The 26953-nt window shown below is 47.9% G+C and overlaps 1 protein-coding gene across 1 annotated transcript in view; it reads right to left on the bottom strand.

Annotated features, from left to right (window-relative positions):
• Window positions 1-26953, bottom strand: part of CACNA1B (calcium voltage-gated channel subunit alpha1 B) — a 281498-nt gene that overhangs the window by 23694 nt on the left and 230851 nt on the right. The window contains exons 30-37 of the mRNA XM_041475194.1: window positions 26234-26344; window positions 25974-26066; window positions 15548-15664; window positions 12826-12891; window positions 12149-12240; window positions 10405-10555; window positions 7442-7569; window positions 403-499 (exon numbers count right to left, since the gene is read on the bottom strand). Coding sequence (XP_041331128.1) covers window positions 403-499; window positions 7442-7569; window positions 10405-10555; window positions 12149-12240; window positions 12826-12891; window positions 15548-15664; window positions 25974-26066; window positions 26234-26344 — 855 coding nt within the window. The remainder of the gene's footprint in view (window positions 1-402; window positions 500-7441; window positions 7570-10404; window positions 10556-12148; window positions 12241-12825; window positions 12892-15547; window positions 15665-25973; window positions 26067-26233; window positions 26345-26953) is intronic.

Raw genomic sequence — 26953 nt, 5'->3', positions numbered from 1 at the left:
ACTGAAGGGGTAGTGAGACAAAGAGCCCCAGGAAGAAAAATGGGGATCTAATGGGGGGTAATTTGCTCATTAGCACGGTCCCTCCCCAAATTAACCTAAATGGGAGGAGAATGAGAGAAAAGAGAGAGAAACACTGATAGAAAGAGAGCAGAGACATACTTAGAAAGACAAACTGATGTGCCAGAGTTTCAAAGACCAGAAAAAAAGTTACCCAAAAAAGTTATATATATAAATATATAAAAATTAAAAAGAAAAAAAATCAGGAGATCCAAAATCTTGTTTGGAAAGCAGAGAAAGCACCAGAAAAGTCCAGAAGAACAACACCAATGCCACAGAAACCCCACTTCAGCCACGGCACAGAAAGCTGGTGGTTGGGCAGGAGTTCCTGGGGAGGTTTTCTACCTTATAGGCAACACGAGCTGGGCATTTCTTCCCAAGGCCTAGAGGTGGGGACATGTGTCTCAGCATCTCATACATGTCTGTGTAACTGATGCGCCCGCTGGCACCACAGGGATGGAGGCAAAAGCACCAGGACACAGAAATCCCATCGGATTGAGGAGGGAAAACGGGGAAGGGGTGGGGGAAAAGGCAACACAATGGAGCAAATGAAAAGGGGGAGAGAGAGAAGGGAAAGCAGACAAGAAAACAGAGATCTGGTTAATCAGATTTCTCTGGGAAACAAAACCAAACTGAAGAGGTGGAGCAGGAGAAAGGAGGCTCCGCTTCCGTTGCTGTTTCGGCACCCAATATCTCCTCCTCCTGCAGGGGTGGCCCTGGGAATGATTGATGTCCCCTGGGGAATGCTTGATGCCCCTGGGGAATGCTTGATGTCCCCTGGGGGAGAAGGGTGGCAGGGCTGGGTTTGGCTGGCTGTTGGTGGGGTGGGGGATGCAGGCTCCCCCATCACCCCCCAAACCAGCCAGGTCTCCATGCCAGGGAGAGCTGGGGGGCAGAGTTATGGGACAGGGCTGGGGGAACACAGCCCAGCTTTCCTGCCAGGAAGCAGCACTTTGGGTTTGGGTGATGGGACAAGGGAGAAGTCAGTCGTGGGGAATTGCTGAGGAATGCACTGGGACTGCTCCCAGTCCCAGCTGAGGCCGGGATTCTGCAGATTCCTGCTCCAGCAAAAGCAGAGCCCAGCCCTGGCAGGAGGTGGGAAGAGAACCTGCTCCTCCCTCACTTTTGGTGGGGCTTGTTTTTCACCAAGCCAGCCTCAACTGGGAATGCAGAGGTGTGGGAAAAGTCCCTCAGAGCAGCCCATTGCTGAGGGCATCTCCCTTCAGCACTCGGTGGTGGTGGTGGATAAATCCTGCCTGAAAAACAAGGGGTGCAAAACAGCAGAAGATTCCTGCTTCACCTTTTTGCGCCTGCTAGAATTGGGAGCAGAACTGTGACAATCTCCTTTTGTTTTTCCAACAAGCTGCCTGCTTATACCATGTGCAAACCTCTGCTGCCTGGCATCTGAGGAGACCCAGGGATGTTATTAATTAAAGTCTAACCCCTGGAAAAGCAGAATAATGTCCTCATCTCTATACCAACAAAGAAAACCTAAGCACCCATTTAAACCCCGCTTTCTGAGCAGGAACCTTCCCACCAGCCCAATGCCCTGACATAGATCTCAGTTCCTATGTAAAGCTTTGATGGAGGAGGAGGAGAGAACTCACCCAGCCCAAAATATCTATTCCTGTCCCTGGTAACTGCTGCAGATAAAATCCCACCCAGCTTTCCCGGCCCAGAGCTGATTTGGAGGCTGCTGAGATACAAAATGGGAAATGGAGCCAATGTCCTCCCCTGGTTCCTTCCTGCTCCTGGCTTGGGGTGTGAGGTCTCCTCTTCCTCTGCAGAGCTTCTGAGCTCTTAATCCTCCTTCAGGTGTGGGAAACACCTGGGCTGGAGAGGAAAAGGAAGCTGTGGGCTGGCTGCTTCCAGCCTTCCCCTTCATCGTCTGTTTTCCAGGAAATTCCCTGCCTGGAACTGGGTCCCCACTGATGCCCATCCTGTGCTGACTTCTCAGCAAGATCTGTCCCAAATCCCCCACCTGGGCTCCGAAGCACAGTGAACTCTCCCTGTGCCCTGAGCAGGAGCTTTCCCTGGGTGTCCACCACAGCTTAGAGACATCATGTAACCCCCAGGCCATCTCTGGCTGTGGCACCATGGAAAGCTCATCCCCCACTCCCCCATCCCTCATCTCTGCCCAGATCCAATGGTTTCCCAGCTCAGGAAGTTGATCACTCAACAATGCTACAAAGCCAAACCAAACCTGCTGCTCCCTGGAAACCTTGGGATGCCATTTCTCTCTGGAGTATATTGAAGTGCTGGGATAATTTCCCCCAGGACTTCCCACCTGGAGCTGGCAGGATGGAAGCTGGAGGGTTCCCTGTCCCATAAAACTGCCTGTCCCCAGCCAGCCAGGGTGTGGGAGGAGACAGGGAAGGGATGCATGGAGGAAAAAGGAGGCAGTCAGTCAATCATTCCTTTTTTCAGGCAAGGGATTGGTTAAGTTACACTTTCTTTTCTCTACTGGTTGCATTTGCACTCAAGAGGAGGGAAGAGGGGAGAAAAAGAAACAGAACCAGGACTAGAGATGCTGGAGGGATCTCTGAAATTCCAAACCTTGTAGGCCACCCTATGAGGGCACTTCTTTCCTAAGCCCAGGGGTGGAGCAATTACACGTAACAAATTGTACATATCCTTATAATGAATGCGGCAACTGGAAAGGAAACACCAGAGGTTATGACAGCAAAATCCAACAGGAATCAGCATTTCCACAGGGAAACAGGGAAGAATCAGCTTTTCCATAGGCTAACAGGACAAGTTGGAAGGGCAAAACACGCTGAAAAGAAAGGTTAGTCTGGAAAGGAGGGAGTCACTTTAACACACAGAGAGAACTTCCAGCTGCTCATTCAACCTTATATCCTTGGATTTTCCTCTGGGAAACCTTCAGTGCCATGTGCAAGGCTTCCCTAACATTTGTTTCCTTTCCCATTCATGTTTTAATTCCCTGTCCTGAGCATCAGCCTCCAGACTCTGCTGCCCAACACCTGGAGCCTGCAGGCCACAAAGAGCCTCTTCAATGGATTATTCCTGAGATTTTATTACAGCTCTTCAATGGATTATTGCCAGGATTCAAATTAGCTGCTTTAAAAGCTTGGAAACCTCTCCCTGCCACTGTCACCTCCTACATAACCCCAGCAGGGCCATTCCTGGGCAATGAGGGATTTGCTGGGAGAGCAGAAAATGTCACCTCCAGAGTCGTGCTGGCACTGGGAAAATCCAACTTTCCATAGAAGAAGGAGACATCAGACACCTCCTGGAAGCTTTATGGTCAGTCTCATTAACTCCCCACAATAATTTCAGCTAATTAAACAGTAGGATTATATTTCTCAATATTTTTTGTATAACCAACTCATAAGTGAGAAGAGCTGAACTTCAAAATTATCTCTGAAGAAAACTGGGAAGCTTTCATGTTTTAGGTTGGAAATGGGGCTGTGTATTCTATTCCCATCTGTGAGAGCTGGGGCAGTTCTCCTCTGTGCATTGGGCAGTTTTTTCTTTATCTCTCCCACAGCCAATCCTCCCTCCAGGAGATCTCTGCTGTCCATGGCCACTGAGTGTCCCTGCATGGCTCCTGGAGCTTCAGAGGAAAACTCCAGCCTTGTGCAGGATCCCTGCTCCAGCAGAACCACAGCTGGCACTGCAGGAGGGCTGAGCCCCCCTGGGATGGGGCTGTGCCACCACCCTGACACACAGGGGGCAGATCCTGCTCTGACTCTGGCAGTGGTTTTTGTTTTCTTTTTTTGTACTATTGCATTTGTATTTTAAATTTTTCTAGTAAAGAACTGTTATTCCTACTCCCATAGCTTTGCCTGAGAGCCCCTTAATTTCAAAATAATTTTAGCTCAGAAGCAAGGGGTTTGCATTTTCCATTTCAAGGGAGTCTCCGGCCTTCCTTAGCAGACACCTGTATTTTCAAACCAAGACATTTAGCCTCCATGTTTTTATTTTGGTGCATTCTGTAAAGAAGGCTGGAATGTTTTGGGAGAACTCCTTTGACGTTGCTTCTTTTTGGGATGTGAAGAATTAACGTCTATTCAAAGCCTTTCCCAGTCAAGTCCAAAATATGAATTTGAGAGCAAATGGAACCATGCAAGTCTTGGCTCCAGGCCTAACTGTGGGTCTAAAAAGGGTTGGGTTTAACTGAGGCACCAAGTTTACTCTTTCCTTACAATTTTAGAATGATTCTGAAAAATCAGGGTGTGGAAATATGGCTGAACGCTTCCCTGAGCCTGTGGAAGGCTGGAAAACCAACAGATGCTTTGCACTGGGAGATCATGGCACAGCAGCAGGACAAACAGGGATCCTTTTCCAGGTTCAGAGAATTCCAGAATGGTTTGGGGTTGAAGGGCCTTAAAGTCCATCGCATTCCATCCCTGCCATAGCAGGGACACCTTCCACTATCCCACGGTGCTCCAAGCCCCTCCAGCCTGGACTTGGACACTGCCAGGGATGGAGCAGCCACCACCTTTTCTTTAAATCAGGTTTCCATAATATCCCATTATCCCAGAGAGCCCAGAGCTCTCCTGGGAGCACTTGCAGCTCCTCCTGAGTGCTCTGGGGACAGCTGATGGCAATGGGATGGCCAGAGCAACATCACCAGCATCTCCACAGGGTGGGCACTGGGAGAGGAATAAAACAGACAAACAACTCACTTTCTGTATGTTGAACAAATAAAAGCTCCTAGAAGTCCAATTATGTTTTCTTTCCCTGTTCATCCTTAAATCTTGTTTTCCCTCCTTTCTTAATTAACTCCCACCAAACCACCCTATGCTCCCTATTCCTCTCAGTCCCTTTTTTTTTCCCTTTTTTTTTTTTTTTTTTTGGGAGCTCAAGGCTTTTTGTCACCCTAAATCCAGCAGTTTTCCCATACTCGCCCCCAGGGAAGGTGGCACAGCTGGAACAACAGCTCCTAACTGCCTTTTTTTACTTCAATTTCAATGTTTTTCCCCAGGAAAGTTTTCAGGGAGTTGGATTTTGTAACAAAACAAAAGGTGATATCAGAAATAGGGGTGAAATACACATTAAGTTGTGTTTAAAATATTATCTATATGATAAAAATATAACAATTGTGCAGCATCTTTCATTGGGGGTCTCAAGCTAAGAAAAGTAGATAAACACTGTAATTCCATTTTCCTTGAGATAATCAAGGAAGAGACCTTGGGAGAAGTGATCAGTGAGTGACCACATTCAGCTCAAATCATGGAATAATCAAATCAGAAAATCAGTTGGGTTGAAAAAGACCTCTAAGATCAGAAAGGTCTGAAATCCAAATTATTGAAAGCTCAGTTCTGGCTTAAAGTGTGAAAGGATTTCAGACTTGTGGAGATTTTAGTCCCACTTCTGAAAATGTGATTTCAGTGGAACTATTCACACTCAATAACTTCCCACCAGAGTGAAAAGGGAACAGGGTTAGAGGAGAAAAAAAAAAAAAAAACAAAACAAAACCAAAAAACCAGAATTAGCATCTTAGTATGTGACATCTTCTGCATTAGCAGCTCTGGGAGTGGAAGGTTTGGCCCCTGAGTGACTCAGAGTTAACAGAGCGAGAAATCTTCCTGTAAACTCAATGCTGGTGACTCTTCTGGGTGGAAAGTTCCTGAATATAAACATTAAAAATCCACATTGATCCCATTTTCCCCCTTGCAGGTGTGTTCCTCCTCCCACGGATGTAGAGCCAAGGCTGTTTTTCTAAGGAGAAACCTCGAGTTTTCAGCCTCATTGAGATTTTCTAGTGGGAAGAGACAGGATTGGATTGGAAAAAGGGAAAAAGTTATTTATGCCTGCTAAATCACCACAAAGGATTTGCTGTGTCAAAAAGCTCGTGGGGATGAAAATCTGCCTGGAGATTACAAGCTGGTAGTAAGTGTGGAGTAAATATTCAGGTTGGTAGTAGGGGTGGCTTGGAGCAGTTCAAATCCCTCACAGTTCACAGAAATGCAGATTTTTGGAACAAGTTTCCATTTAAAGTTAGGCTAAATCATTTGAAGTGAGATTTTAAAGCAATTTCATTGCATCCTAGCAGGGAGTTTGAGATGTTGATTATCCAAACATTCCCTGCCTCTGTCTCTGCTGAAGGGAAACAAAAAAGAAAGGAAAGTTTGGAAGAGCTGGAGGCATCACAAATCCGGAGGAGATTCATGGCACAGGAACTCACAAGGAGGAAAAAAGGGATCCAAAATTAGCAGAGCTTTAAATTAATAAAGAGTCAACCAACAGGCAAATTCCCAGAGTATCAAGGGAATTACTGGGACCTGGGACAGAGCATCCAGAAATGAGAATAACCCCATCACCAGGGCTGTGGTGCAGCAGTACAGAAAAGCAATTCGTTAAATCACTCCTGCTCTAGAAGTGGTCACTGGGCAGGGCCATTCCCTCAATTTAAAGAAATTCCTTAATTTGGGGTCTGTGCTGCTGCTCCACTGCCTAAGCCCAGTGTGCAGATCCCCTGTGTCTTGGAAGAAATAAAATTAAAAAATAAACCCCTAAAATAAACAACTCATTGTCCAGTGTGAGAAAACCATCCCCTCCTTTCACCCACTCATATATCAGGAATATTTTATCAGAGAATTAAATATAATATAAGAATTAAACACTTCCAAACTTTGGCCCATTTCATTTTATCCTGATCATTTTGCACATCTTATACCCTCAACTGCAGCTCCAGGACTAAATATTACTCAGAAGGCCTAAATTCCCACATAGAGTTTGATGTCATTACAAGGAGGCTTCCAGGAGAAAAATGTTGTGTTTAATGAGGAAAGGCTGTTTGAAAAAATCCAGTTTTTTCAGGAAACCACCCTAAGGCAGAGGACCATCACATCATTCCCTCTGGGAGCGGGTGGGAGGATGGAAGCAGAGCCTGCAGGACCTGACTCAGATGCAGCCTGAGGTGTCTGCACAGCATTTGGGAAACCACCAAGGTGGATCTCAATTAAAACAACGCTGCACAAATGAGGTGTGAACCTCTCCCACTCCCTCAAGTGCTGCCAACAGGCAGAGATTTGCGGATTTGCATCTCCGGATGGGATGCAGGAACCAAAAGCTCCTTTTGGAAGTGCTAAATAGCTTTTCTCCAGGGCCATTTAGGCAGGCTCAGTGGAAGTGAGGCTGTTAATCTGTTCATTTTTGGCTGCTCTTTGCTTTCAGGGCTGGGTGTGCGTGAAGGAAACGCCCTTGCAGTGACACCAGGTTTGTTCCCCTCCAGCGCTCAGGGAACTGCAGAATTTAACAGCGATGTTAGCTCAGATGCTGGAGCTGTTCCTGTTGGAACGGGCTCTGAGGTGCGGCATTACAGCTGCAGTGTCCCCGCTGTCCCTGTCCTGCTGTCCCTCTGTCCCTATCCTGCTGTCCCTCTGTCCCCCTGTCCCCCTGTCCCAGCACGTACCAGGCTGCGGGGTCGTACTCTGCCCACACCCGGACGAACTCGTCCAGGTGGTGCGGCCCGAGGATGGAGGAGTCCCGGGTCAGGTACTCGAAATTGTCCATGATCACAGCCACGAACAGGTTCAGCATCTGCGGGGAGGGAGCGGGGACGGGGACCGGGAGGGAGGGAGAGGGAAAAGAGAAAGGAAGGGAAGGGAGAAGGGAGAGGGGAACAGAGAATGAAAGGGAGAAAGGAGAAGGGAAAGGAGAAAGGGGGGAGAGAGGAAAAGGGAAAGGAGAAAGGAAGGGGAAAAGGAGAAAGAAAAGGAGAAAGGAAGGGAAAGGAGAAGAGAGGGGAACAGAGAAGGAAAGGGAGAAAGGAGAAGAGAGAAGGGGAAAAGAAGGGAAAGGAGAAGGGGGAAGGGAAGCAAAATGGGAAGGGAAGAAGAATGGAAGTTAAAGAGGAAGGGGAATGGGAAGAAAATTTTAAAAATTAAAACCTGGAAGGGAAGCATGCATGATTCCCATAACTGAATGCTTCTACAAGGAGCAGCCTCACCCCAGGGAGAAACTCTTGGAACAGAGACACGGATCCCTGGGAATGCCACTGCTGCCTCCTCTCCTGCCCATTTTATCATGTGCCCATGACTGGTGCTGCCTCCAGCATGATCCAGCCCGGATCCCAGCTGGATCAGCCCCTTCCCTTCCCTTCTCCCCCTCCAGCACAGCCCCACACAGGGGCTGCAGCCACTGCTCCTCCAGCCACGAGATGGGAACTCTTCCCAGCACATCCAGATCAAGGCACATCAACACCAGAACAGCTGGAGGAAATCCCATTCTCCAGCCTAAATGTGCTATTTTAGAGGCATAACAATTCCAGCCTCCCAAGGTCCCCAGAAAGGTGAGGGGCAGGACACACAAAAGGCACCTGACCCTAAAGGCCACCAACAAGAGCCTGGAAATGCCTCTGGCACATGAAATTCTCCTGATATTAAAGCCAACAGAAAAATCACAAGGATTTCCATGAGAAAAAAATCAATATGTGCAGACCGGAGAGCAGAGGACAGCTGGGAATGGATTCTGCATAAAGACCCAGGATCTCAAACTTTCAATTTCTGTTTTTTTAATATACATTTCAATTTCTATTTTTCTCCTTCCTGTATATTCTTAACTTCCATTTGATATTTCTCAACCTAAATTTCAATTTATATTTCTCTCCAGCAAATGACAGGAGGAAAATTCTGTCAAGCTACACATCCACAAAGAGCCAGAAACACCATTTAAACCCAAATATATGATCAAAACCCCCTCAATCTATGGGGTAATGTTGAACAAACTATTAAAATGTGCCCTCCTGGCAAGGCTAGGGCTCTGCAAAGCTTTAATTGCTCATGGGGAAGCAATGAAATGCTGAATATATTTTACAAAATCACCTGTTCTGTAGCAGCTCAGCTGCTTGGCTTTGCCTGGTTTTGGGTTTTTGCTCCTTCAAGGGCTCCTCCCTCTCCTGGTCCCATTTCCCAGGATTTTCTGGGAGTGCTGACTCAGGGACAAAGCTCACACAGAGCTGGATTTGCACAGAGCTGCTCCAGCCTCCAATTCTGCTGCCACATCTTGAGTGGGACAACTGACAAACCCAGGGAGGGGAATCTGGGGAGGATGTGCTGGTTGTTCTTGTTTTGTTTCTTTCTGGGGTTTTTGAAGGCTTTTTTTTTTTTTTTTTTTGTCTTTTTTTGTTTATTTGGATTTTTTGTTTTGTTTTGGGGGTTTTGTTGTTGTTTTTTGTTTTTTGTTTTTGTTTTATTTGTGGTTTTTTAAAATCAGCTTCAGAAACATTAATACACATGAAAATAACAATGAGAATGGCTGATGTTGGGTTAGAGATTTGTACAAGGGAAAAATTTGGGTTTAAAGCCAAGAATGCTGAAGGAATCAGTAAATGGAGGATTAATTTTGGATAAGCTTTCAGGGCTGCAGGTTTTTTAATACATGCACGAGAAATAATCCATGGGCGGTTAAAGGAACAACAGCAGCCACACAAAGGGTCTCAGCAGGAGGACACTGAAGTTGGTGTGTCAATCTCCAGCTCCAAACTGCCACATGGAGCTCCTTTTCCTGCTGGAGGGGTTCTGGGGACAGCAGGGGTTGGCTGCACAGAGCATCAAATGTGGGATTTTACAGCAAACCCCTGGAAGCGAGCAAGGGCTCTGTGCGCTGCTTTTGGAACATCACAGAGCTCTCAGCTCCTCCTGCCCGAGCTTTAATTGGGTCCCTGTCCCTGCTTTTCCACTGCTCTGTCCCAGCAGGGCTGGGGGGTGACCCAAGGAGCAGGGAGGTGCTATGAATGCTCAGGAAAGCACTGGCACTCATGGCTTCAATAAATATACCTACTTTTTGTTGCCTTAATTCTGTCTGGCCTCTGTTTTTAGCTAGCCCCAAAAAGGCATCAGCACCTCATAAATCTCAGCCACAACCTGACACAAACCAAGCCCAGCAGCTCTGAGTGTTTTCATGTCTAAAACTTTTCTGGCAGAAAAACAAAACAAAACAAAACAAAAAAAAGTGATTTTTGCATGTGTTTGGCAAACAAATGATGATCCTTGTGGGTCACTTCCATCTCAGCAGATCCTGGGGTTCTGAGAAATCAGTGTGATGCCCCCAGGAAACGCTGCTGAACTCGGACATTGTCTCCCTGCCCTCTCCACTGCCCTTCCTCAAAGGGATGGTATAAATCAAGACAAACCCCATTAATGCTTAATTCCAAATGTTAGACTCCCCTGTGAGAAGAAAGATAAACCATTTCCCTTTAATGACTAAATGATCTCTGGGGATTTTACCAACAGGATGATAAATGGGGTTTAGCAAAGCTGGCTTGGTGGTGTCTAAATTATAATTAGGAATGAGGAGGGGGCACAGGGGTGGGGAGGGAAGGGTTTGGGGGATCCACAGCACCACCCCCACTTTGGGGGGTCAGGACTGACTTACCAGGAAGGAGCAGAGGAAAATGAACGACACAAAGTAGAAATAGGCAAAATCACTGCCACATTCCTTTTTGGTGAGGCCAGAGAGGGGGTCACAGGCTCTGTTGCTCAAGCAGGACAACATGATCTCATGCCAGGCTTCCCCTGTAGCGCTCCTGCAACACCAGAGCAGAGGCTGAGTTTATCCACCCCCACCATGACAGCCACCCTGCAATAATACTGCACCCAATTAACCAAATTAATGAGGTGGAAGGTTGTGCCCAGGAGCAGAGACTGTACTTACACTGGGAGTTGGAACTACTCTTGAAAAAGAAAGGAGAAAGAACATTTCCCTCTGTTACAGGGGGGTAAAAGAAACCAGACAGGCTCAGGTAGGCTAAAAGCTTTGTTGCTTCTGTGGAGAATAAAACCTGATTGATTTAAACAGTACAAATCTGAGTAAACAGAGTTCAGATTGTTGCCTTTTGAACCTAGTGCTGGCTCTAAAGCCAGTGCAGAGGATGGGAAATGAAACCAGGCTTCTCCACTGGAATCTCTTATTTCCTTTATCAGACAGGTAAATTCCAGCATGGGCTGGTTGGACTTGGGTCTCTTTTTCATCACAGTCTCCTGGGTGTTCTTCACCTGTTCCCTCCTCCCTTTATCTTCTACTATAGAGAGAAAAGAGCCAAAAGGAAAAACTTTGGAGTCCCAGAGAGTTGGTCCTCAAAATAAAGCAGTCCCTGTGAAGTGCACCCTTGGTTTGGAAGTCAGGGATTCTCCACATGCACTTACTCTGAATTCCTGCTTCCCTCAATGTTCTTTTGCCTTTTATTCCTACAGCCAGCACACAAACTTTGGGAAAACTCAGTGCTCCATCTAACCTGGAATAACTTCCAGGCTACTCTGAATCACAGCAGATTCCCCCCTGGTGCCTGGGTGCTAAAGGCCCATTCCCTTTGTGGGGAATTGTGCAGAAACCAACTCCCATCCCAACCCTGCTGCCTCTGCTCCTCACTCCCACTGCTGTGGGGCTGGTAAGGGACCACAAGGCTGATAATGACCCAGTTTTATTGAAATTCAGAGTTCTGAACCCGGGGATTATTCTGAGCTAGAGAGGGATAATTCCATTTCTGTCTGGCTTCACAGAAAGGATCCAGTACCAAGCACCACAGAATCCTTGGAGCTGAGCCTTGGCAGGGCTGGAAGGGGCTGGTGTTCACTGGGGGATCTCCACAGCTGGATGAGGAACATCTCCCCCAAACTGCCCCGAGCTGGAGCAGGGCCTGTTTTGCCAAGTCTTAAAATGAAAATCTGTTCTTCAATTGATTGGTTTTTCACTTGAAAATGCTTCACTTCCAGGCAGGATGAACCCAGAGGGAAACACTTGAATTCTGAAGCAGAGGTGGGGTTGGTGTAGGAGCTGTTGACTTCTGGTTACGCGAAAATTGCCAATTAAAGCAATTCTCACTTTAAAAAAAGAAAAATTAACCAAGTTGCAGGACAGGACACCCATCAATCAGTTAAACCAGTGGGGTTCTGATCTATATTCAGCTTCTGCCAGAGTTGCCATGGGGGGTCACAGCTCAGGGTGACACTTTGTGGAGGCGGTGAATCCGATCTGCTGAGGAGGAGGAAGCAGAAATGGGTAATTTACACAAATCCCAGTTTTAAAGGATGTCCAAGTCTGAGCAGCTCAACTGACACCTGCACAAAGATGTTTTTTGCAGTTCACACACAAACCAGAGGGTGTTTTATCCTCTCCTTACCTGAACAGGAGCATCAGAGCTTGGAGGAAGGTCCGGAAGTTGTTGTGCCGATTAATGGAGGTTTCATCATCTAAGGCAATGTTCCCAAATACCTGCCAGGAAAACAGAAGGGATTCAGCCAGGCACATCTAGTGGAGCTGGAAAATAAGGCAGGGAAATAATTTGTCCTTGTTTAAAGGCTCTCAAAAGCTGGAATAATTTCTGTGCTGAAAAGGGAAATAAAAATGTGTTGTGGAGATCAAATACAAGATTAATGTGCTTTTTATTCACAAAGGTCCTTTCCAGCAGCTCAGCTCCATCCCAGGCCAAGAAAAGTTTATTATTTCTTCTCAGGAAGGTGCAGTGCCTGGGCTGCTCCCTCCTCTCAGCCTCTTGATGTGTCCATAGCCAGGGGAAGGGTCTTTTCCTGTGGGATTCACTGATGTCCAGCTGAAATGTGATCCAGGCTCATACCCACAGCTGGATTTTCCAGCTCACTGGGGACACTTCAACATAAAAGCTGACAATTAAAGTAGAAAAAGAGGCCTTTTTTCATTTCTAATTTACCTGACACCAGAGAAGAAGAGCTTTTGCCTCATACTAAATCAGTGCTGCTCCTGCTGTGGAGACAACAACCGTCTGCACCCTGAACAAACCCAGGCTTCTTATGGCCAGAATGAAAGAATTAAATATTTTACCTGCATGCCAATAATGGCATAGATGAAGAAGAGCATTGCAATGAGGAGACACACATAAGGCAAGGCCTGTGGGAAAGGAAAAAGTGGGATTAATGGCAGCAAATGCAAACATTGAACTCCCTGGCAGGACTGAGTTTTGTGGCATTTGTCCTTAGGTTGGAAATGGGGGTGTGTAACTATTCCCATATCTTTGCCTGAGGGCCCCTTAATTTAAAAATTAGAATAATTCAGAGGGAAGGGGTTTACATTTTCCATTTCAAGGGAGGCTTCTGCCTTCCTTAGCAGACACCTGGCTTCTCAAACCAAGACAGTCCTTCAGGTGTAGGAACTGGGAAGATGATTGAAGAATTGTAGCAGCCCTCAGGAGATAACCCCTGGAGCCAGGTATTCCTTGATCACAGTCAGAGCTTTCCAAGGGCTCTCTCTGTATCCTTGGAAGCAGCAAGCAAGGAAAACATAATCCAAGGCTCGGCAGTGAACACTGGAACTACTAGCAGGCACTGGCACTTGGTGTGCATAATTGTATGAACATGAATTGTTAATGACCTTACTGGAAATAAAATCTCCATCCCAGAAATAAGTTCCTGCTCTGAAACAGGCCCAGTTTGGGGTCTCAGGAGGACAAAAAGATTCTGAGTTTTAGGAAGAAATCAGTGAAGGCTGCAATGTAATTATGTCACCCAGGCTGAGAGTGACAGCTATTTTCCACTTGGGCTAAATGAATGGGTAATTAGTGCCTCTTAATTAGTAATAGCTCAAAACCGAAGAAGTCTTGCCCTTGGGCCAGCCCCTGTGGTGCCTGAGGCAGGAATTATGCAGGCCAAAGGAGCAGGAATTGTAGAATCATGAAATATCCTGAGTTGGAAAAGACACCCAAGGATAATCAAATGACCCCTGTCCCTGCCCAGACCCCCACCAAGCCCACCCTGGGCATCCCTGGCAGCGCTGTCCAAAGGCTCCTGGAGCTCTGGCAGCCTCGGGGCCGTGCCCATTCCCTGGGGAGCCTGGGCAGTGCCAGCACCCTCTGGGGGAAGAACCTTGCCCTGATCTCAGCCTGAGCTGCCCTGGCCCAGCCCCAGCCGTGCCCTGGCTCCTGTCCCTGTCCCCGAGCAGAGATGGGAGCTGCCCCTCGGGAGGAGCTGCAGCCCCGGGGAGCTCTGCCCTCACTCTGCTCCAGCTGAACAATCCCAGAGCCCTCAGCTGCTCCTCACGGGCCCCTCCAGACCCTTCCCCATCCCTGTGTCCCTCCTTTGGACATTCTCACAGCTTTTTTCTTACTGAGGTGCCCAAAACTCCCCCAGCACTGGAGGTGAGGCCGCCCCAGCCCAGAGCAGAGCGGGACGATCCCATCCCTGGCCCAGCCACCATTGCTGGGCCTGAGGCACCCCCAGGACAAAACCTGGGGGAAACCTGGGGAAAAGGGACTGATGGACACCTCTGATGGACACCTCTGCACGAGGGACATGGCCTGAGAGCTCTGAGCTGGGGGACAGACAGACAAACAGCTCCTCATGAAGCCCAGGAATGTCTTGGCTCCACATCAGGGCCACACTCTGGACACAGGCTTTGGGAAGGGTTGGGATTGTGCTGGAAAAGGCTGAACCCATTCTCCCAAAATCCATCCACTCTCTCCGGCTGGGAACACCTCACACCTGCAGACCCCTCAGAGGGGCTGGAGGTCTGCACCCACAGCTCCCAGCCCAGAAGTACTGCTGTGTCAGAGCCCAGTATCACTGCCACAAATCCTGGTTCCACATTCTGTGTTCTCCTCCCTGCTCTGCAGAACCTGAGCAAGCCCCAGGACCAGAGTTAAAGCATCAAACAATAAAAAATGGGCTGCAAACCAGCTGAGAGCTGTAAAAATAACCAGCTTTGGGGCATGTGGGCTTTTGTTAGATCTAGAAAACAGCTGAGGATTGGTGGGAGGAAGGGCAGAGGTAGAGGAAACCAGGCAGTGCAAAACCTCAGCAAAACCTCGTTATTTTAACCCTCCACGTCATCAAACTCAGGCCTGTGGCTCTACAGCTTCACAGTTTGCGTTACCAAAGCTCAAGGGGCTGGGTTTCACCTCTGCCAGATCCTGCCACACCCAAATCCTGGGGAAATCCTTACAGGTTAAATTCTCACTGCAGGTGAAGAACAAGGCACTCATCAGTCAGGCCACTGCTTCTTTATGAAAATTCCTGAGCATCCAGACTTTGCCAGAGGGATTTTGGGGTAGTTTCAAGGGCAACCTGAGTGTTGAGCACTTGCTGGAATCTGCATGAGCAAGCAGCCCTTCAGCCTCCTCCTCCAAAATGCAGCATTCAGGGGATAGTCAGTGCTAGCCTGCTCTCTTTTCTGTAGAAAATTAATATTCCTGGGGCTGGGCAGTGCTCACCAGCTCATTTTTAGCAGAATTAATATTCCTAGGAATGTTCAGTGTGAGCCAGTTGACTTATAGCAGAATTAATATCCCTTGTTATGCTAACCAGTTGAATTAATATTCTTGGTGCTAACCAGTTTGATTTTCTGCAGAATTAATATTCCTGTGGCTGGGCAGTGCTCACCAATCCTCTTTTCTGAAGAATTCCTGAATTCTGAATTCCTGTAATCGCTCTGTAGAGGTGCACAGAGGCCGTTCCAAGACAAGGGAAGCTCTTGGATCCTCACTGGAAGATGCTCCACGTGCGCCAAGCACAGACCCTCTCCCCAAATCTCTCCCCACATTGCCAAGGCTCACCTTGAAGGACTGCACGAATGTCCAGAGCAGGATGCGGATGGTGTAGCCCTGGCGGAGGAGCTTGATGAGCCTGGCTGCCCGGAAGAGCCTCAGGAAGCTGAGGTTGATGAAGTTGTCCTGTGGAAAGTAAAGGTTTTGTGTCCTTCAGAAACGACCGCGATCCGAAACCACAGCCCGCAAAAAAGAAATTAAAATTACCAGCTTCACGATCTAAGCAGCAAATCGGCCACCAGAAAACCTTCCAAAAGAAACATTCGTCAGTGCAGATCACTCCACATGCAGCAAGAATGAGAAAACCCCTCTCCACAAGAGCCCTCCCCTCTACTACTGGGTCAATGAGAGAAAAGGAAAAGGCCCTGTCACGCTGTCCTTGGAGGGCTGGTTTGCTTAGAGCAAGGCAGATTTTCCCCCCTCAAGACTCAGGGAGAGGGGGATGGTGCCGGATTTTCATTTTGAAAAGGAATGAGGTTGGTTGAAAATCTTGGTCAGCTCAGTTTCGACAGGGAATTGAACTTAAGCCAAGACACTGGCGAGGGACAAAGAAAGGCATTGTCCAGTGAAGATTCAAACATCCTTGGAAGAATGAGGATGTTTTCCAACCTGGAGGTTTCCAATGTTTGTACAGCGTGTAACTGGACAGATTTGCCAAGGAGAAGCGGCACCAGAAGATTGTTTGGAAGATGGATCAAGGGCAGCCAGTCAATTGGGAAGGTGGAGCTTTCACCAGCAGGAAGATGCCTTAGGAACCTGCTGGTTTTCCAAATTCTCGTTAAATGTGTCTGCACAAGTGGATCAAAGAACTGCTGGAGGCAAGTTCTGATTTTCATTTGTTTTCTAGGATTTCCTTTCTTAGGTTGTTTTCATAGAATCCCAGAATGTTTTGAGTTGGAAGAAACCTTAAATATCATCCAGTGCCAGCCCTGCCATAGGCACGGATCCCTCACACTGTCCCAGGCTGCTCTCAGCACCATCCAGCCTGCACCCCTCACTCCATTTTTTTTTTTTTCTTTCTTTCGGGGAAAAGAGGATTCTTACCCCAATGAGCTAATCTAGAGAGGGTTCTTTCCAAAACAAAACATGCAAAAGCCAGATCCCTCTTGCCCTCCTATTTTAAGGAGATGAAAAAATATTCCCCCTTTCTATAATTCACTTTTTTGTGGATCTCTGATCACAGCCACTTATTTGACTGAGTGAGCTAAAGAGAGAAAACATCCCACTTTAAACTATTGAGCAGTGAAGCAGCAAATATAATCATAAGGAGCTCTGCTTGGTAAAGATGAGCAAAAATTTCCCTTGGATTATTGTTTTACCAGAGGTCACTTTGAACTGACCCACATTTCTTGCTCTTTTGGCTGCAGAGCTCATGCTGAAATTGGGGGGCTTGTTGGATCTATGGATTCTTTCAATGCCAGCTCAGTTTTGGGGCCATTAGCATTGCATTCCACCAATCCCATCAAAGAGTTCCAGAACTCAGTCTCAGGCATGCACTCGGTTTCTCTCAGGTTAAAAACACAAGCAGCTCAGAGTTAGGCACAGACCGAAAATCAGACTCGATCTTCAAATAAAGAGAAAAGAGAAAAGCACAGGAATGTTCAATGAAGGTGCAGACAACACTGAGCTCATTCAAGCCAGCAACAGAAGCCATCTCTGGCAGGCAAAGCACGAGCGAGGATTCCCCTGGGTTGGGCAGTAGAACAGACACTGAAAATGTCCAGTTTGTCTCAGCATCATCTCCAGGTTTGTTTTCACAGTGCTTACCTTCCCTTCACAACAGTCCAGCTGCACTCACCTGAGCAGGGCAGGGCCGGGGAAGGGCCCTGGGGCAGAGCTGGGGCCCAGCTGGGTAATGGGGACCATCACTAATGGGGTTCTTCTTCCCACTGTGAGCCAGGCCCAGGGCAGGGCAGAGGTTTAACCATGAGCCCTTTTAATCAGGAAAATCTCCCCACCAGCAGGAACTGGATCAGCCCTCGTGTAATGCTGGTAGCACTTAGGCCTGAAAGTCTGATTTTAACTTCAGAGCAGTGCTCAATCCAGATCTTTCCTGTGCACAATCCTTAGGCTCCAAGAAGGAGCAGGGGCACAGGATCCATCTCTGCGGGATCCTGTGGGATCTCCCTCTTCCCACATAACTGCAGCCCAGCAGCAGGAATGTTGTCCTGCTCAGGCTTTGCTAAAACCTCATCATCACAGCTGCCTGGATGTTTAACACCGCTTTGGGCTGGGCTCCCTGCAAGCTGAGCTACCCCAGTGCTACCCATGGAAAAGGGATGGGAATGGGAAAAGGGTTCAAGACTGTGCAGTTACATGCACAGTAATGCAGTTATCCCCATTCCCTGGGATTTGGATGGACAAACAGTCCATAGATTTTTCCCCCCCCTCCCCCACATTTCCTACTTAACTGTGGCATTGCCACTTCCTAAAGAGCAGTGAAAGCCTTGGCTCCATGTGGAACCACTCCCAACCCAGGAAAATCCCCCAGCACCGACCCTGGGATGTTGGAAGGACCGTTCTCAGCACTGCCCGGAGAGAGGCCAATTCCCCACGCTGCTGGGGGCTGCAAGGGCTCCACATGTGTGGCACCCTCAGCACCCCACAGACAAAACCCATCCTCCCACACCTCAACTCTCCAGGCAGGAATTGGGATGGCATGCAGCCAAAGGAGAAACTCCACATTGCTGTATTTCTCGAGTAGAACAGTTTTTGGCATCAGTTCTCCTCCCACTGAGCCACCTCTGTGCCACGCACAGATCGGATATCTGGGTTATCAAAGTAATCATTTCCGGGGTGTTTTTTGTTTTGTTTTGGGGTTTTTTTTTTTTTTTTTTTTTTTTTTTTTTTTTTTTTTTCTTTCCTGTTGCACAGATGCTCACAGTGCTCACAACAGGCACCAGAGCTTTAGGATTTTATCATCTATCTGAGAAATAATAAATTAGTTTTGGAAAATAATTTCCCCCTGGCCTGTCACTATTTTTCTGGAAAAGGAAGGGTTGGTACTGAAGGGAACCTGGGGGTCTGGGCATGGCCAGGTACTGCCACCACTTCCCACAACAGGAGATGGGCCATGCATCCCTGAAGAAGACTGGGAAGAGTGGGGAAACAGGGAGAATAAACACCACTGATAAGGAGCTGCCCTTGAAGGCTGTCCCACCATGGGAGCCTGCTCTGTTACCCTTTCCCCTTTCTTAGGTTGTTTTCATAGAATCCCAGAATGTTTTGAGTTGGAAGAAACCTTAAATATCATCCAGTGCCAGCCCTGCCATAGGCACGGATCCCTCACACTGTCCCAGGCTGCTCTCAGCACCATCCAGCCTGGCCAGGAATCCAGGGGCAGCCCCAGCTGCTCTGGGCACCCTGTGCCAGGGCCTGCCCACCCTCACAGGGTACAATTCCCAATTCCCAATATCCCATCCATCCCTGCCCTCTGGCAGTGGAAGCCATTCCCTGTGTCCTGTCCCTCCATCCTTGTCCCCAGTCCCTCTCCAGCTCTCCTGGAGCCCCTTCAGGCCCTGCCAGGGGCTCTGAGCTCTCCCTGGAGCCTTCTCCTCTCCAGGTGAGCACCCCCAGCTCTCCCAGCCTGGCTCCAGAGCAGAGGGCTCCAGCCCTTGGAGCAGCTCCATGGCCTCCTCTGGACTCCAGGATCTCCATATCCTGCTTCTTTTGGGGGCTCCAGAGTTTTCCACAGTGAAAAGCAGGAAAGCCATGAAGAGCAGGGCACAGGCACTGCCTGGATCTGTGTCCCAGTGCCTTCAGCAGCAGTGGTTTCCTGCCCAGCACAGGAGCTGCTCCCTCTGTCCACAGGGATGCAGAAGAAGCTGCAGGAAGAGGCATCTGATCAAGCCAAGAATGGGATCACTCAAGAAGCTTTAGGACTTCTCTTCATCTGGGATCAACAAGAATCACCTCATTAATTAATTAATTAAGGAATTACTGATAAGGAAATGGCTGAGTTCCCATTTAAATGTTCATGGTATTGCCAGCACTGAAGTTTTACTGAATCTTTCAGAGCATCTTAGCTCATCTGGAGCTTGGGGAATCCACTGCTGATTTTAAGAGACTGAAGATTTTTGCCACCCTTGTCTGTGTCTCGAGAACTCTACCTTTGGAGGGACTTCCTATCAGTCCTTCCATCCTGAGTAAGGAATGCTGGAAAAATTATTTGTGTGTGATGCCCAGAACTCTGCTCATTCCCTACTTGACAGCCAGCCGTGCCCTGGCTCCTGTCCCTGTCCCCGAGCAGAGATGGGAGCTGCCCCTCGGGAGGAGCTGAAGCCCCAGGGAGCTCTGCCCTCGGCTCCTCCTCTCCAGGATTCCTCTCAGCTTTGCTGCTCCTGCTCTGTCACTGCAGCAGCTCCAGAGGACAATGTGGTGCTCCAAAGACCTCACTTGAATGCCAAATGGTCAAGGAGCCTGGACCTGTCTTTATGGAATAACGACCCCAATCGTATCAAAGTGCAGGATGAGCATTTCAATCTTTGACCAGGAACAGGGACAGCAGCCGAAATTTAGCAAACTGATTTTTCCCCAATATATTTTTATGTTCACAGCTAATGCCAGAGCCCTTTTCTGTGCTGCCTGGGCCAGGTGTGCAGCAGAAAACATCTCCAAATTTATCCTGACTGCTCCCACACATCTGGAAGGGATCCAGCACCATGGAGGATTCCCTTCTTGGCTTGCACTGGGCAAGCTTTGAACTTACACATTTTCTTTTTCTCTGCTGCATGCCAGCAGAAAATTCCCCCCAGGACCCTCCGTGAACATCCGTGGAGCTTTTGTGCAGCCTGGAAATAAAAATTCAACCTGATTTCTTTCTTAACAGCAACTGTGCAACAGGAAAGGTGGATGTTCACAGATCCAAGAGCTGGTGTCAGGTGGCTGAGCAAGGATTTTTGAGAAACTTTTGGTCTCATTTGTGTTATCCACCATAGCCAAAATAATTACGAATGGAAATATATATATATTTCTGATTGCATTTTCCTTTATGGATTCTCTTTTATTTAATTGGTGATTTTCAAAGATAAAGGCCAATATTTCCCAAGGCATTTTTGGAATAAATTTGCACTTTGACATTGAATTCCCCGTGGGATCTGGTTCCTGGTACTTTTCAGCTCTGGTCATAACATGATTTATTCATTTTACTTGGGGTTTTGGGTTTGCATCCAGTGACTCTGTGTCCACTATGGTGGCAAAATCGGTTCTTCTGTGGGTTGGTGTCACAGAGAATTTTCAAATTTAAGATCCTTCTTTCCCATCATTTTTGATTTGAGGGAAGCAAGTCTGCCATCACCCCAATAATATTTTTGCCTTACAATACATAGGTTAAAACCCCTGTAAGGCTGTCAGGTGCTTCCTTCAGCAGAAAGCTCCATCCTCTCATCTGAAAAAAAGGCAAACCCACATACAGAGAGCTGAATTTGGTACCACCACCTCCAAACCCCAGCGTTTCCAGGTGCAGAACATCCTTCCCTCGCCATCTCCTCCCATTGCCCACGGAAATAAAGCAAGTGGCAGTGTCCCCTTTGGCACAGGGGTGGCACAGGGAGCAGGGATGGGCTATTGGCAATTGCTCAGGTCACCAATGAGCCCAGGGAGGGGAGTGCAGGGCAGAAGCCACTTTGGGGCACGCTGCAGTGAGGCTTTTCCACCAGTGCAATCGGAACTCTCATTAAAAAAACAAAAAAACAAAAAAAACAAAAAAAACCAAACCAAAAACATAACAAATCAAAGAAAAACGAGAGAAAATCAAAGCAGAGAATTTAAAGAATTGTTTAAATTCAATGAAACCAACCGTGTCCTATATGTGATGTTGTCATGGATGGATATTTGCAAGATTATTTACAAAGTTTTATATTTTTTTTTGAGCAGCAGGTGCACAACATACAGACGGAGACATGGTTTTCGCATTGTATGTTGATTGGATGGCGTGATTCAGCAGGTAGATAAGGAAAATAAGAAACAAAAACAGGAAACAAAAGAGAAAATGAGTAATCAGGACAAGCAAAAAGGAAACTCTGAAAAATTTCACTAGAAAAAAACCGTTGGGCTATCGGGGGAGGTGTTATTTTATGGGAACTCCAGAAATAAAAAATGCTTTGAACCAAAACAGATTCGGAGATCCTTGAGGTAACACAGACAGTGCAGTTGTTATTTGCATTTCAGTTTGTAATGCAAATTTGGAGACAATTCACAAACACTTCTCAGGATGGCTTTTTATATTTCCAGGCATAGAAATAGATGTCAGTTTGCTAAACACCCACTCAGCCTCCCAAGGCTGACTGTGTCCACAAGGACACCTTTTCCTTAATCCCACCTCTTTTCCCTCAATTACTGAGGGTAAAAAAACTGACATTCATGCTTTTGCCTGAGGAAATAAAAAAAATAGATATTCCACTACAATCACAAATTAAATTACATGTGACATGACCAGGAAAATTAAAACAAAGCAATTAATCCACACATTTCTTTTCCTTTTGTCTTTACTTCTCAAAGGGTTAAAGGTACCAAACAAAGCTGGTGGAAGCCAAGTCTCTCAAGGTGAGGCCACCCAGGATTATTTACCTTTGGAGAACACTTTTATCTTGAAAATATGGAGGAAAACAGTGCTGTGGCAACTATTTGTGAGCCTGAGCTCAGTGTCCCACCTAGGAAACATCTCCATGGGGACCTGGAGGGTGGTGGGACAGGGACAGCTGCAGGCTGGCAGTCAAGGTCCTTGTGGCTGTCACCTGGACTTCCCAGCTGAGGAAATTCCATGGGAATGGCTGCCAGGAGGGTTAGAGGGACTGAAGGGGCTGCCCCAAACTCTGCCCAGCAGAGGAGGGGAGGCTGGAGCTGAGGAAGGCACAAGGAGAAAGGGCCATTCCCTGCTGGGGACACAGCTGTGGGACTGGTGATCCAAGAACTGCTCTCTCTGCTTATTCCCTTCTCCAGGAGAGTGCCCTGAGGAAGGTGAGGAGGGGCTGGTTCAGCAGCAGCTGAGTGGATGCTCATCCCCAGCCTTTATTTCCTGCTCTGCCCTTCCTGGAATTGCAAAGGGAAAGAGGCTGGGCAGAGGCCACAGGTGGGCTCTGCTCTGAGTGAGGCACCTCCTGCTCCTCACCTCCATCCCTGCACATCTCTGCATCAGCTCTTTCAGCCCTTTTTTCCTACGTTTTTTCTAAACTTAGTTCTATTGTGGAACTACTGGTTCAAAATTGGATCAAACTGGTTCTACTGGTTCATTTTTCTACATTGATTCTTGTGGCAGCAGCTCTCTGGCCACAGAGAGCAGGCACAACTTTCCCAGGCATCATCTTGGGGAAGGCTGTGAGAAGATCAGAGAAAAGAATGAGAACCAAGTCTTATCTTCACTTGCTGCACCTGGTATTGTGCACATGTGGAATGTGTTATGGAGATTCGTTTACCAAAGGGTGGTTTCTTAATTGGCCAATGGTGATGGTGTTTGGATTGAAGGACCAATTGGGTCCACCTGTATTGGACTGTCTGGAAGGGCAATGGGTTTCTTAATAAGGACAGCATAAAAAAGCGATTGATCAGCCTTCTGAGAATCATGGAGTCAATGCTGGTTATTACCCAGCTGGGGGCCTGCAGTGACAGGTTCTCAATACCAGAAGTATTTAAATCAGGTGAAATTGCAGCTTAACAAAATATCCCAAAGCTGGCCACATGGGGCGGGAACAGAGGGCTGCATCCTTCTGCTGCTTTTCCATCCTCAGGACTGGAAGGGGAGAATCATAAAATCATGGAATGGTTTGGGCTGGAAGGGACCTTAAAGCCCATCTCCTTCCACCCCCTGCTATAGGCAGGGACCTTCCACTGCCCCAGGTTGCTCCAAGCCCTGTCCAGCCTGCCTTTGAGGGCAGGAAGGTTTTAGTGGCAGTGGAGAGCCTGGTACAAGACCACATCCACCACATTCCACTGGCTGAAGTGGAATGAATTCCATGAGGGGCATCCCTCATGGCCAGCTGCCATTACCAATCCTGTTATCAATCCTGTTATCAATCCCATTATCCGTGTGATCTTCAGGGCACCACTGCCAACACTCGGTGCCAGAACAAAGCAGGGGTGTTCAGGCCTGGCCATCACTGTCCCCTGCAAGCAAAAGGAGCTGCTCAGGGCACCGTGCAGATCCCCTTGATTCCTGTCCATTGTCCCTGTGAGAGGCTGGCATGGATGTGTGTGGTTTATGGAGGTATGTGCTGGTGGCTGTCCCGTGGGGATGGAGGGCTGCTGGAGAGATCAGGAGCTGCATCAAAAAAGTGTTGAAAACCAAGTTTAGAAAGAAAAGTGGCAGGGGATGATGACCCATGGGCAATCTCTGTCTGAAGGGAAAAGCAGAGAAAGAGATCTGGTGGCTATACAGAAATCAGGGAATTGTTCAAGTTGGAAAAGATCTCTGAAATCATCGAGATTCCCCCAGCACTGCCAAGGCCACCATTAAACACTGTCCCCAAGTGCCACATCCACACAGTTTTCAAATCCCTCCAGGGATGGGGACTCTACCTGTTCCAGTGCCTGACCACCCCTTCCATGAAGCAATTATTCCTAATAGCCACTCTCAACTTCCTCTGGAGCAACCTGAGGCTGTCGCCCCTTGCCTTGCTGCTTCTCACTTGGGAGATCAACCTCTCCTGGGTGCTGCAGAAGGGAGAGAATTTAGAGAGAGCAGAGACACAAAGGACTGAGAGCTCAGGGCTGGAGTGGTCCTGGGGGCATCTGGCTTTTATATGAGAGATGTTTGTGATCAGCTCCATGTTGGACATTGCCAGGGGAATCTGGTGACCTCCTTTAGGAAATCCTCTTTTAGTACTGAATGGATCCGGTTGCTCATAAACCGAAAAACCTCTTCTTTCCCAACTGGGAAGAGAAGGGAAAAGCACATGGGTCCCTGGGAGTTTAGCCCTGCTGGGGTTTTAGGGGCAATTCCCATGACTCTGCACAGGTTTTGATGCTAGAAATGTCTCAGAGCCCAGCCTGATGCAGTTCCCTGGCTGGGCCATCCTGTGGGAGCTGGAGGGAGAGGAAATGTCCCATTAACTGAGCAGGGAAGGGCAACACTGTGGCTGCTCCTTGCCTGTGAAATAGCTCCAAAATTGAGGATTTTAGCAGCATGTGGGCTTGGTGTTGAGAAGCAGAAACCTTCCTGAAGGAGAAGACACCAGTCTGGGAGCAACCAGAGGCTCCCTTACCCCATGTGAGCTGTCAGTGCTGCTTCCTCCCAGGAAACACGGCCAAAGTGGGGCTGGAAAAGCTTCAGTCTGTTTGTGGCTGACTTACAAATGTTTTCACAAATTTTCAAACCGTGGCAAAAGTTTGGGTGCCCTTGGCAAAAAAAACCACATCCCACGGCAGAGGGAGTGGGGACAAGCATCCTGTGCCTTCCCACAGCACTCAGAGAGGGTGAGCTGAGTAACTTCAGCCTGGTTGCACTGAAAACAAAATCCAAAGCCTACAACACAGGATTCACCAGCAGATAAATGAACACCATTTGTATGGGGAGGAAAAACTGGGGGGTTGTGCATTATTTCGTACCAAGGAGGTTAAATAAAAATGTGTTTTGTTAGAAACAGTCACATGGTCTTCACCACCACCTGTAAAGGAACATGGGAGTTCTGAGCACACACAAAACAGATCTACAGGCAAACCCCTGGGACTGAGGAAAAAAGTTATGGTCAAGTTCAAATTCATCACACTCTGATACATCATCAGCTACAACATGCACTGGGAGAGGAGAGGAGCAATTATACATTGGGTAGTATTAGACTGTCAGGGATTGAGTCAGACATTGGCTGCCCTTATGGAAAAATCCTCCAGAATGTAATGACAAGACTGGCCACTCTGTGAGATGTACAAGGCTTGTTAGCAGGGAGACAGCAGCCCTTGTAGGGCTGGCCAGAAATCCTATGGGAAAGCTGTTTGTTTATTCATTGCCCCACAGAGCTTTTGTGACAGGAACATTCCCCCAGTCCAGACTCTTCACCTCTTCCCTTCCCTGTGTCCCTGTCACTTCCTTTCACCCTCACCCTGCCCCGTGACCAAGACTGGGCAGGAACCCCAAGGGCCAGACACGTGCCCTGCAAACAACCTCCCATATTAACACAGCAGAATCCCTTTGATCTTTCCCCTCTCTTAAATTCAGCCAGATTTTTCCATTAATAGGCAGAAAAGGCCTGGGGATAGAGTAGTTTTCTGCAGGAGAGAGGGAGCTGCTTCCTGGCAGAGTCACGAGCACTGTCCTCATCAGAGCCTTCCCTCTTTGGGGCAGACAGCTGTGCTCAGCTCCATGGAAAAGCAGAGCTCATGGAATGGGTCAGGCAAGGCCATCATGACTCCCAGAGGCAGCTCCAGGGAATAAGGCTGGTAGGGAGAAGGTTCAGTGTCTTGACAGGGCACAGCTTTGCTTATAAATGAAATAAATTGAGCAAACTGTACTTACCGCAATCTCTGTTACTAAAATATCAGTAATACTTCCCAACACTGTTACAAAATCAAAGACATTCCAGGCATCTCGGAAATAATTCTGCCAAAGGAGAACACAAGGGGAATAGAGGGATCCAGGGGTTATTTTCTTGTTACCAGCACAGGTCAGGGGTTTTTTTTGTTTGTTTGTTTTCAAACGCGTCTCACGAAACTCAAGCATTTCATCGAGAGGGGAAGGAGGTGGAAGGGAACCAGGAAAGCACCTACCAGTACACCAAAGGCAATGATCTTCAGCACACACTCCATAGAAAACATGGATGTAAACACAATATTCAGGCATTTCAGCATTTCTTCATATGCTTCTGGAGCATCATAGAACTAAAGCGGGAAGGAAGAAAAGCTGTTACTGGAAGATCACTGACAGAGTAAAACCTTGCTCAGCTGATTCCCGCTCATTTTAGTCAGGATTCTGTGCTCACTTTAAATGGGATTTGGGGTTACAACACAATTATTCCTGTCTCTCTTGCTCCATCCTGTACTGAGGGGGCAGCTGGAATATCCCCAGCACTGGAGACTTGCTGAGGGACATCCCCCTGTAAGCACAGCACAGACCAGGAGGGAGGAAGGGCATTTTCCAGCCCAGAGGACAAGTGCAGAACTATTTCTTCCACTAAGAATATGAGGACTCCTTAATTGTGAAGATACTCAAAGACAGACAAAAGATGGGAGGGGACGTCGTCCACCTGTGTCTCTTCCTCCACTCTGGATCACATCCCAGGAGCCTGATGCTGTTCCAAAATTGAGTAATTTCACAGAATCATAGCATGGCTTGGGTTGGAAGAGACCTTAAACATCATCCAGTCCATCCCTGACATGGGCAGGACACCTCCCATTGTCCCAGGCTGCTCCAAGCCCTGTCCAGACTGACCTTGGGCACTGCCAGGGATCCAGGAGCAGCCACAGCTGCTCTGGGCACCCTGTGCCAGG

The sequence above is a fragment of the Pyrgilauda ruficollis genome, unplaced genomic scaffold (assembly GCF_017590135.1).
Source record: "Pyrgilauda ruficollis isolate IOZ18807 unplaced genomic scaffold, ASM1759013v1 scaffold34, whole genome shotgun sequence".
Lineage (NCBI taxonomy): Eukaryota > Metazoa > Chordata > Aves > Passeriformes > Passeridae > Pyrgilauda > Pyrgilauda ruficollis.
The sequence above is the reverse complement of the archived record's forward strand: the minus strand, read 5'-3'. Positions and strand labels throughout refer to the sequence as shown.